Raw genomic sequence first — 12,092 nt, 5'->3', positions numbered from 1 at the left:
AGGAGAGAAATAGATTGTGGCAGATCTGTGAGAGTGCTATTTTTGATTTGCTTTTTTCTTTTTAACAAACACTACGTTGTCGTATAGCTACCAAAACCTCATTAAAGTAGTCAAGGAATAAATAGAGCAGGATTTCATCAGAATGCATTTGTGTTTCCAGCTGGAATCTGCATGCTGAAGGCAGGTCCAGTACACTGAAAAAAGGCTGAACGATTAATGGACATGACACTAGTCCACAAGACAAATACAAGCCCTGTAACATCACCAAGCAGCTCTAGACACAAAAACACTGGAAGTGTTTTTGCAGAGCAGCTGAAACCTTGTTGCTAAATCCTGGAACTTTTGGGTGCTGCTTCCCAATTTACTTTTACATACTAACCTGCTTGGATGGGGTAAATCCTGCGAAAAAAAAAGTATCTATATCATAAAACCAGCCTATATTCCTTAGTACAAAGCTTTACAGTATTACCATATTAAAATTGCCAGTCGCGAAACTTCTTCAACTAAAGTAAACTTCCTGAGAGAACTATAGGTGTCAGCACTCAGTTTAAGAATGTTTAAGTATGTGCTTAACTCTACTGAGACGTGAAGTTTCACTGAGATCAGCAGCCCTACTTTACTAAAGTTACATTTGGAAGAGTGTCTTGAAGGTCAGGCCTCAAGTACAAAAGTACTTCAGATTCATATTGGCTGCTGGACAACGCCAGCAGCAGGCAGGCACCTGGGCTGCAGTACCAGTGATGTGATGTGATTTGCTATAGCAAATAATTATACTTCCATCTCATGGAAGACCGTGTTCTTTCTCTTAAACCTCGTGTATTCAGACAGGGGAAAAAAGTCAGCGTGCCTAAACTTTAAGCATGCTGCTTATAATTACAAAGCCGGAGCCCAAGCTGATGTGCAATCTGAACGTGTTCCCATTTTTATCTCTGTGGACCTGATTCTGCAGTCAGTCTTTCAAGGTGCACCTCTGACCCTGCTGGACTCTGCAAGGAGTGATGCACTATTCTGATTTCCCCGATTAGGAGTCCTACCCTTCAGGAACTTGGTTCTGCAGCTGGGTCTGGGATCACCACTGTAAGATGGACTTTGATTCTGCAGTTCTTACAAATTGCAAGCTCCTTGGGGCAAATGGATTTATTAAGGGGCAAGTGTTTGCTCACCGGCACTCGATGAAACACTGTCCGATCTGATCCTGGAGAGTTTCCTTGATGTCGAGCCCCTCCATTTCTCTCAGCTTGTTCTTGATGAATACCTCCTCGTGTCTCTCCTGGGCGTCACCTTGCAGGGCGTTTATTTGCCCAGCATGCATCTGCGAACTACTAGTTGCCTTTAAGTGAGGAGGTAGGCTCTGAAAAATGACAAGAGGAGAAAATGAAAGGTACGAATTAGAAGAAACTTAATATAAACTGGAATGCCAGGTTGACAGTGAATCCGAGCTTAAGCCTTAATTTATTTGCGGGAAGCCAGGAAAAAAACGCTGTGCTCATAAAAAGTGCCTGGATGCACACAATGGTCTATTGTTAGTGTTTCAGCATTAATTAACAACATTGCAATGTACAAAAACAACCCTTCCAGCGTGGGATCCTGGAATCTCAATGAGACAGGTGAGAAAGCTGCTGTTCTGCAAATGCCAACTTTATCCATGTCAGAAGGGTGCCAGAGGTTTTTTTAATTGAGTTTTCAAATGTTTGGACTTCCCATTGGTACTTTTTAATTAGCCAGTATTGTTTTTAATTCGTTCACTTAAATTTTTATATGCACTGCTTGGTCAGTGGTTTCCTGGTATTTTGTTGCAGCTGGTCATATTCCTTTAGGAAATCAACTTCCCTTGAGGAACAACAACAACAAAAGACTAAACAAACCCCCAAACACTGTAATAAAAATCATAGCTCCCCAAGTTTCCCATGATTTGATAACCTTGGCAAGAAGGACTTCTAAGTCAGTTTAAAGTCTTACAATAGTTTCTGCTTTGTGATTGATTTTACATGTGTACTTTGAGAAAGAAAAATGAAAGTCTTTCTGGTATGCAAATACAGAAGCATGAAAAATACCATCTGTGTGGGTGGTCTGAAACTTTGCATTTTTTAGTTTGCAATGGTGGATAAAATTAAGATGTTCCTAGTGTTTTACGAGCTATGACTACCTTGTAAGCGTAGAGAAAAGTATGTTTTAACAATTAACTTGTAAATTAGCTTTGGGGTTTTTTTTTGTAATTCTAGAATAAAATATTTTCCGCGTACTTGGGAAGTAGTAATCATATTGTCTGATAGCGTATGTCAAATTTAAGAATGGAGAAGAGGAGAAATATGATATCTGTTTTTATAATATGGTGTGTTTTACTCTTCAAAGTTAGTGAGTATCTGACATATAGGTGGCAGCATATGTGAACAAAAGCCTGGGAGTGTTGGTTTGCATGAAAAAACCTATACTATTCTGCTCTGGCCTTCCACCTTCAGAACGTACAGAAATTGTCCTTAAATCAGCACATTTCAGACTAATTTAGTAATACATTCTTCTTGCTCTGGTCATGTATATTCTAGTATGCTCCAAGTCTTAATTCCAGAGGTATCCCGCAAAGACAAAAAAGCTTCTATCAAAGGTTTGGCTAGCTTTATATTTAAGACTTGTTATTCGGTGTTTTTCCATGCTTCAACCAGGTTCCAAAAATCACTAACAAGTGCCAAGCAAATTTGGTTTCAGAAAGTACACAGCGGGATTGCACGCTATCCAAAGTAAGCGCAGAGGCCCTGTTCAGGAAAGCAATTTACTGTCTTGCCTGCATCTGGGATCTGACTTGCGCTATGCAAAAGGAATTGGTCAAGGCCACCAGTGAGAAAATATTCAGGAGGGAACAAGAAGAGCAGCGTGCTTTTGAAAGGCGGCTGCACATGCGCTCTTCCTGAATATATGACCCAAAATGTTGCCTTTCACCCTGAGATGTTACCCTCACTCATGTTCCGGTTTCCATAGAAGTCAAGTGTTTCCAACCTTCCCCTTCACCAGCGCCTATTTTTTAGTATGGCACAGCTAATGCTGTTTATGTGTATTTCACCTGGATTTCACTACTGTCTGCCTTACTAATATTAGATGAACCTCAGAATAGCCAGATGCAATGATGCTTTCTCAGGGCTTGTTTGGAAACCAGAGGAGGACCCACGGGGCTTGCTTCCCAGACTGAGATCTAGAAACAAGATGCACTTCCCTCGGGCAGTTTCCCACTCAACTTTTGCTTCACTACAGCAATACTCAAGGGACTGCTTTTCTGAGAAGTTCCCATCGGAGTACTACTGCTTAGAGGTATTGGTGGCAGGGCTGCTACCGAAGAGATGAGCCAACTAGAGCCAACGTGACTCTTCCATGTCTTTGTACGCTGCCGTAGCGCAGTCTGAACAGACGCTGCGTTATGCACAGAGGACAACCTACTAGATTTCCTAACTAGATGCTCACCGGGGAAGGTGCGGAAGGGCTGTTTTGTTTAGAAATACATTTTCCAGCGTTTTCTGCTGAAGACATGTGAGAAGAAAAGGGATAAGGGAAAGCAGGGGAGCTTTAGATTGAATATTAGGAAAAATTTCTTCACTGAAAGGGTTCTCGAGCATTGGAAGAGGCTGCCCAGGGAGGTGGTGGAGCCACCATCCCTGGAGGTATTTAAAAGACGTGGGGATGAGGCACTCAGGGACATGGTTTAGCGGTGGACTTAGCAGGGTTAGGTTGGACTTGATGATCTTAAAGGTCTTTTCCAACCTAAATGATTCTATGAAATTTGGGAGCACAAGAAAGGAACTGAACGAGTATTTCCATGAGCAAAGGTAGTTGTGAATGCTGAGGATGTCTGGCTGGGTGGGCAGAAGGCCTCCCCTCCTGTCTCCTTCGGGAAGCGACAGAATCCGTATTCAAGCCTAGGCAACTTGGTGCGAGGGGCACAAGGATATCTCCAGCTTTAGTGAGGCTGATCTGCAGCCGATGCAGAAAGACAGGCTCCTCTACAGGACGCATCTTAACCGTTTAAGGGTGAAATGTTGTGAGATAGCTCACCAGATGAGCAGCTTATTGATGCTGGGAAAGGGCAGTTCTCCCTCCACCCTCACTGGTGGATGTGTGGTCCCTCCCTTATCCTGCACAAGCTCTGGCACTCACCTGACCCTGTGGTGAACCAGTTCAGCTCTCTAAGAAGTGGAAAATAATCCCTTTTATCTTTTTTCCCCCTCCCACCTCCTCAGGTTAATTGTCTCCTGGTATGAGGTGAATCAGCCAGCCAAAGAGGCAGCTGAGGGCCAGAGCCACAGCAAGGGAAGTGGTGGGTGAGCATGGGACCAGGACAACATGGACAGCTGGATGGCCTGTGCAGCAGCACGGGTAGGAGAGCTCCTCTTCACTATTTCTCAACGTTTACTCTGTTCAGCTCCTCCTCTGAACCGCTCTCCGCTGAGTCCTGAGGAAGCCTTTGACGACCAGCTACTCATCGCTGCAAATTTACTACCAGCATATCTTTCATCACTACCAAAGCCGGAAGAGGTAAGAACTGTTTGAATTGGCAAGAACGTGCCCACATGAGCAAGACCAGAAGCAGGAGATTCTTATCTTTAAGTGAATTAATACAGACCATATCTACACTTGAGTCCAGAGTCATGAAGTGGGTATGGACACAGTCCAGGTAGCTCTAAACCAGCTGGCTCAGAGGCTGATAGCAACAGGGCTACAGAACATGCTCTGGGCTGCAAAACCCAGCCAAGCCCTGAGTAAATATTTATGCAGCTACCTGTCTGAGCACCATACAGTTATCAATATATCTGCTGATACTATTTTATGAACTGTATGCAAAGCCTTAAAGCTGAAGTACAGACATAACCTTGTAGAACAGCTGATGAAAAGAAGGCTCTGTTTATTTGTCCTTCATATTTTTTCATTTTCTTTTCCAAAGACTGTTTTACTACAAGAAAATAAAAGAAACAGGAACCACTTCTACCAACAAGAGTCTGGCTACCCACCTTTGATAACCCAGTAAAGAAAGGAATGAAAGAGAAAGGGAAAGCTGGTAAGACTGTATGCTCGTTTGACTGTCTTTTTTCCCAATCCTATTGATTCCTTGTCATTAATATTTTCTAAATTAAGGTATGTGGAACAGGGTTTATTTACATGGAGGAAAAGGCCGTTGCTGATGTGAAATGTGGTGTTGCTTGATTGCTTCCAACGCTGAGAAAGCGGAGCTGGCTCAGACCTTAGACAGCCAGATAAGCTGGGGAGGAGGGTAGGTGTTGGAGAGGATCCAACGAGATAGGGTGACACAGCAGGTACAAAAAGACCCTTGATCAGAGCAGGAGTTGGCGCTGCCAGGCAAGCTGTTGTGATGAGTAGTGGGGAGATACGTTAATAACAAATGACATCCTTTGAAGCTGGCCTAGCGGTGGACAGGCAATTGCCAAACCAGAGGCTCCTCCTCGAGTGCAAAAGCTTTGGCAATAACACGCTCTAGCTCAGATGTGCGAGGGAGAGTATGAAATGAAGAGCAGAGCTGGCTGTGATAAATGTTTCCTGAAGGATCCGTGGTCATCTAATGTGGAACATACGCAGCGCGCCCTGTTTGAGCAAAGACAAGGAAGCTGACACGTGTCAGGAACTGAAGGCTGGCTTCTGTTCTGGGGGAGGAGGAGGCGGCAAGCGCTGAACAGCAGTGAGGAAATCATGCCATGGTAACTTTATTTTTTTTCAGTAAAACGTTACAGATGAACGTACAACTGGCCTGACTTTCCATTCGGTTACTTTGAAATCACTGCAGTTATGTGAGCGAAAAATGAAGTAGACTTGAGGAAATATCAAAAGAAATTATGTGTACACGGGTAACACTTAAAATGGAGACTATCTTAAAAACTGCTTCCCTGACCTATAAGAACTGATCCAAGTATACTTAAGGGTGTGAACGATCAAGAAATGGAATCAGTTGGTAGAGCATAGGTAGAAAGCGAGAAGACGAACTAGATAAAAGCTGAGTGTGGAAGCAGTCTTGGGTCTTCAAACGGAGACAGAGTCTATGACAGCCCCAGTGGAGTTTGCATTCTCTCGTCAAGGAGCAGACTTCAGAAGAAAGTCTGTCTGAAAAAGCTTTGGCTATCTGAACGATGCAAGAGAAAATAGGTACCGAAATGGCAGAAAGAGTGCCAAGACAGGTGGTCAGTGTGAGAGGATGGTCTCAAACAGCTCCAGCAGGAATGCCTCCTCGCTGGCCAGTCTTTGACCTGTGCGTACCAGCATTGCAGGTCAACCTTCCATGTGCCTACGTGCTTGTTCTGGAGCTCTGAAGAGTTATACTGAGCCAACATGATGAGTGCTGCTTTTATAGCCCTCTATACTTACTGTGCACGTTAAGGAAGACAAAAGCCAATTTATTTCTAACATCACTTCTCTCAGCGCCTCTAATGTCCCTGCTTCTGAATCAAAGGGAGGCATTCTACAGGAAGACACTAATAAATAGCATTTCCTTGGGGGAAGAAGCATTTTCCCATCTTTAAGAAATTTCTCTGGCCATGTGAAATTCAAATTTGTTAACTTGCCCTACAAACAGCAACTCATTTAGAAACAAATTACAAATATTAGATGGAGACAGTGAACTTGATAATGCAATGCTGCCACATCAGTTGTAGAATAATGCATCTTAATGAAGGCTTCCCATGTGAATAAACCATTATATTTACAAGCTTTTCACAGTTAATGACCCAGAACTGGATAACGAAACTCACATTTTTAGTGTGGTCCTCTGTCAGCAAAAGTATACATATTAATAATTGATGTTGCTGTAAAAATAGGACATAATATGAAGATTCCTCAGTTTGTGGGAAAATAGGACTACATGGTCCATTAACTTAAAATGCTTATCTAATGTTTGATGGGCTTTGTCTTTAAAATCCTTGTTTAAATTAATAAGGCAAAATGGACATTTGTCTAAAAGAGAATTTTATTCCAATTCATCAGTCACAAGTACGCTGATGAGAGCGCTGTTTGATCCTTCCGTTCTTTACTCCTTCTCCCCCTATCCTCCCCAAAGAGAATTTAGGTTTTATGAAAGCAGAAGACCCACCAGCAGAAGGAAGGGAAGAATTTCCCTACACCTCCCAGGTAAGCCGATGTGATGAAAGCCTCTGTACGTTTTCCCTTTTCGACGTAGGAACTCAATTGCATAGATCACTCTTTCCCAGCTTGAAAAGCCTGCCTTTCTGCTTAGTCAGCTCAACAGCTCTTTTCAACACAGACTGCTTTATTGTTCATTATAAAACACTTAGAGGTGTGCAGGCTGGCTGAACATGCTTAAGGCTACAGTTCTACGTATAGGAGGCCCCATGCTGTGGAACTAACTGCTCTTCAATTGTTCCATTACGACTACACTTACAAGGAAAGATAGTCTTCATTTCAATGAAATAAATACATTTCATCTTACTTCACGTTTTAAGGCTAACATTCATATTATGCCTGAAAGGTGGATTTACTGCAGCTTTTTTTACTGGGTACGTAATTTAGGACAGCTTCTTCTCTTAGACCTGAAACAGCACAGCTGAAACACACACTAAACGCTTTTATGGGACTTCTTCAGTATATGTTTTGCTACAGACAGTATTGTCCTTAACTGTAATGTTTCGATAGACGTACTAGCTGTGTAGCGTTTTGCTGTAGATAGCTTTTTTTCAGAAGTAGTAGAGTTTGCTTCTCTGGAGGACTCTATTTCCTAAGCAAAGGAAGCATTTTTAAAGTAAGTATTTTTAATGGTCACTTTATTTTCACCAGTAGTGAAAGCGAGATTTTTTTTTTTAATATTTGGACTACACAGGCGAGCAACTCCTTACTAGTAGACTAAAGGAATTTACCACTAAAACAACTGAGGTCCTGTTCTTTACTCATGACTGTTATTCTACTGCATTTTAAACGGTGATCCAAATTCTCTTTAAAAGTTTGATACAGGAGTTAACTATGTCTTCGCTTTCTCATTTCCTCAATGCATTTTGTCTGTCTGCGGGAAGAATGGATTTTAAAGAAGTGTCTTGTCTTATGAAGACTGTATTCATATAGGTTCACGGTACACAAATGGTGATAGCCACATCAATTATATGGCTGAATTCCTAAATTAGGCACAAAAAAGGAACAACTAAGCAAAATATATTGCATTCATTAAAGCTTCCCTACTATATGATTCACTTCAATGGCTTTGCCTATTAAAGTAATTGTCGTATGCATTCAAACAAAGCATTTGTAGTAAGAGGCCTTGTTAGAAAAATATTGAAAATGTCTGTTTTATAGATTTATATTATATACATACATATAAATATTGACACACAAGGCTTCTTAATAAGATAAAAGAAAGAAAATGTGAAGTGAAGAAAACATTTATATTCATGACCATGTAAGTTTATTTAATGTTGGTGATGTTTATTTCTGATATTATACCTGGGCATGGTATCAAACTTCTTCTAAAAATGGCAAGTACGTTTTGGACCCTGAAAGGCAGTGATTTCATTGTTAGTGTGACTCCAGCCAATGAAAGCCAAATTATACAGCAGGCTTCTTGCTTCCCAGCATCTTTCTATTTCAAGAATAAGCAGGTTTAAGAATTCTATTGAAAACAGGACAGATTAGTTATCGCTATTTAGATGTATATGTACGCCTGGTGAAATAATATATAACTGTGTGCTGACATCTAAACGTCATCTAGGTTGCAAGTAAAACAAAAGTCATTTTAATCTCGTGCTTGATAAAAACAGGCCTGGTGTGTACCACCACTGCAACTACCCACTTTCCAGAGCCGAAGAAATATTTTAAAATTCACTTATGGAGTTTGCAGTTTGTTAAATCCCATATAATATTTATTTAGCCATACCCTGTAATGTTTACACAGAAGGCTATTCTGGGAAATGCTAATTTTTTTCTGACTGGATGAAAATGAATTATATTTATCAGGAATTCAAAGAACAAGGAATGTTTGGCAGACTGTTTTCTCAGATATAAATAACAGCATTATTCAAGACAACATGCCTAAATTAGGGTATGTTTAAAAGAGGTAAGAAGGAGGGAACGGGTTTTTATTTAAGACCACGTAGATCCTTTCATGTGAAAGGATACAGAAGGAGGAAGAATGGTGGAAATGCTATGTGAGAAAACTATGCATCCGCATGTATTATGCCACTAACTCTTTGGTGAGGGCTGAAATTACGGAACAGAGCAGTGTGAGAGCTGTGTAACTGTAAATCAGTAGATCTATCTGTGAGACAAGAAGGCATTTACATGTGTGCATGTCCAAAGCATGCAGGGCTCAGTCCTATAAATTGTTTAGGCATGCAGAGCACTTGGTTCCAATGGGATTGATTACTTGTGCTTGTTAAGTGAAAACACGAGCAAGGGGATGTCCCGGCCTTCGAAGTACTCCTGCCTCAAAGTTGCAACAGTAGGCTGAGCCCCTAATTTGGGATGGATTTTCTCTTGTCTTTTTGTATTCCTTGTTCCTAGGCTCCTCCCACCATTCCATAAATCAGTCTGATGGCAAACTGTTTATCCTAACATTTTTTTACGTTAAAAACAGCTTTTCCTCTTTCCAGTAGCCTGTGTTGTGAGATTATAAGTATAACTTCCTGCATGGTCTACCCTGTTAGGAGAGTCTGTTAGTGAGAGCGCTGAGTGTAGATCCATTCTTAGGCTTGGGCTGTTTTGCACCACCCTGAGACAAAGCACTTGCCAAAAGCCAGTTCACACATCCAGTTAACGCCAGGCTCTGATAGCTAGTTTGCACTGCAGCAAAACGAAACGCTCACAGCAACCTCTGGCTGGGGTGTTTAGGGACAGGGAACTTAGAAATGCCAGAAACAGACAAGCAGAATTACGCACCGGTTTAAAAACTGGAAAAATGGTATGATATAATTGGGTTGTAACGGTAAAATAGTCAGAGCAAGGAAATACAGATTTGTCTGGACGGCACGTGCATGTTTTCAAGACAATTTAATGAGGGTTTTTTGCAACATCAGTGCGGTCGATGTGGCTTAACCACAGACCTATGCCTGGAACATTGGTTATGGTGGTCGTGCTGGGAGCTGGTAGTAAACAGCACTGTGGCAGCAATGTGAGGAAGATCAGGAAACAGGTCAGGATACAGTTATCAAGATATATTGTGCTCTTAGTAAGGCTTGCTTCTCTTTACAAATTAAACCGGTATTGCAAATTGTGATTTATCGGAGATTTAGAAAAACATGTGCTGAGGGAATCGTGCTGTTTCTGCAATTAAGCTTTAATAAATAATAATAATAATGAGGCTTTACTTTTGAGCCAAGAAAAATCTCTGGAACATAGGCTTCTACTCTGTCATCAAGCAGAAGATGAAACAGAATCAAATTCCAGAAAAGAGAGATAAATTTTTCTGAGGTATGTAGACAGTAAAGAAAATAATGCTGAATGAAATAAAAGACTAGACAATTCCTGGTCTTTGTTGCACATATTTCCATACTTTTTAGGCAAACACAACTGAATTTAAAAAAAAAAAAAAAAATCATTATTCAGAACTTCAAATGGACTAGCTCTTTTTGCAAAGCAGTCTTTATGCGAAAATAACATAGACATTTTAAAAATAGCTATAATCATAAGAGAAATTGTATTTATTGCAGCAAAAGTCAAGTCTCCTTTGGGATGGACTTGAAGTAATGGATGGCTAGGTCTTCTAATTTATCTAAGTCGTGCAGCATTAGAAAAGCAAATTCAACATATTTACACATGAAGATCTGTGGTCATTTTTTAGAGGGCTGACGTGATCATACATCAAAGGGACTTGACCTTTGGAGCTCACTGCCTATCTATCAGTGTGAGCCAGTGCCTGCTTGCCACTCGCTTCCTTTGGAGACCATGGAAGGGAATGCGGCATGAAAAGTAAAAGGGAAACACAAATGGGGAATATAAAAACACTAGAAAGATGAACAGGTTTTTTTCTTTTTTATTTAGAGGTATCCATTTCTTCCCTACCTCCTTTGATTATATACTTGATAAAGAGTAATGAGTCTGAGTGCAAAGTTGCAAACATCAATTCTCTTGCTCCTAAATGGAGGTCAGGAAACAAATACACTATATGTGTTTGGTTTTAATTCCCTTCATCCCTATGATCATATAGATTCCCTCCCCATAAACCAGGCTATTTACATCCCAGTTATCAGTTACTCCTACCAGTGGCCACCATGAAAAGAGTGCTTGGCTGTGAACCCTCTGATAACTGGTACCAGACTTGGATTTCCTTCCTAAGACTCTAGTCTTAAGACTCGACAGAAACTGTCATGGGATTTGATAGGAAACGATCCCTTGTTTTGCTAACGGTATAATTTCTAACTAATTTTCGGTACATCCCAAATATTCACCATTTTAGGTCCGCACTAGGTAAAATCTCTGGGGAATATTCTTTGCCTTAAACAGAGGCGGAATCGGCACCCAAAGCTCTGTTCAGCTATGCTGACCACATTTACTGTTAATGACTAGCACATATTAAAGACAACAATTCATACAGTGTTATCTGTATCTAACATGGCCAAACTTTGGTAAATGTACATGTTGATTCCTAAGGATTTGATTTTAAGGTCATTCTTAACTGATGATACATATTTGTCAGGTGTATGCTATAGGCACAAATAGTTTTCATAAACCTATAATGTAGCTAAGGACAATTGCATTGCTGGGTAAAAAAATCATCCAAATTGTCTGGGAGAAGCGGAAAGCATGTTTTAATTCAAAAGGAAATGATTAGTTTATAAATTATCATTTAAGAACTGTAGAACATGAAGGTATAAATAAATCTGCCAAACACAGAGCACTGATGAATGTTTCTGTAAAGTGGTGCTATGACGCAGCTTTACTAGAACTTGGTACAAGGGCTGCGCTACTGTACCTAGAGTTGGAGAGAGCTGTGAGGTTTGACAGCTGTTAGTGCCTAATGAAGGCACCCAAAGGGCTGGTGGTGGCCAAAGGAAATGTCAACTGTAAAGAGTTTATCCTCTTTCTCAAGTACTTGCTAGGAAGGAAGATGGTGGTGGGAGGAGATGTACCTTCTCTGATTGCGGGAGGAAGGGGTTCCTTTTTCTGCA

The 12,092-nt window shown here is 40.9% G+C and overlaps 1 protein-coding gene across 1 annotated transcript in view; it reads right to left on the bottom strand.

The window, feature by feature from the left end:
- IQCA1 (IQ motif containing with AAA domain 1) overlaps positions 1-12,092 on the bottom strand; it is a 108,728-nt gene that overhangs the window by 79,116 nt on the left and 17,520 nt on the right. Inside the window, exon 6 of the mRNA XM_059820797.1 lies at positions 1,164-1,351. Within this exon, the coding sequence (XP_059676780.1) occupies positions 1,164-1,351 (188 nt within the window). The remainder of the gene's footprint in view (positions 1-1,163; positions 1,352-12,092) is intronic.

This window comes from Gavia stellata, chromosome 8 (assembly GCF_030936135.1).
Source record: "Gavia stellata isolate bGavSte3 chromosome 8, bGavSte3.hap2, whole genome shotgun sequence".
Lineage (NCBI taxonomy): Eukaryota > Metazoa > Chordata > Aves > Gaviiformes > Gaviidae > Gavia > Gavia stellata.
This window is presented reverse-complemented; position numbering and strand designations above follow the sequence as displayed.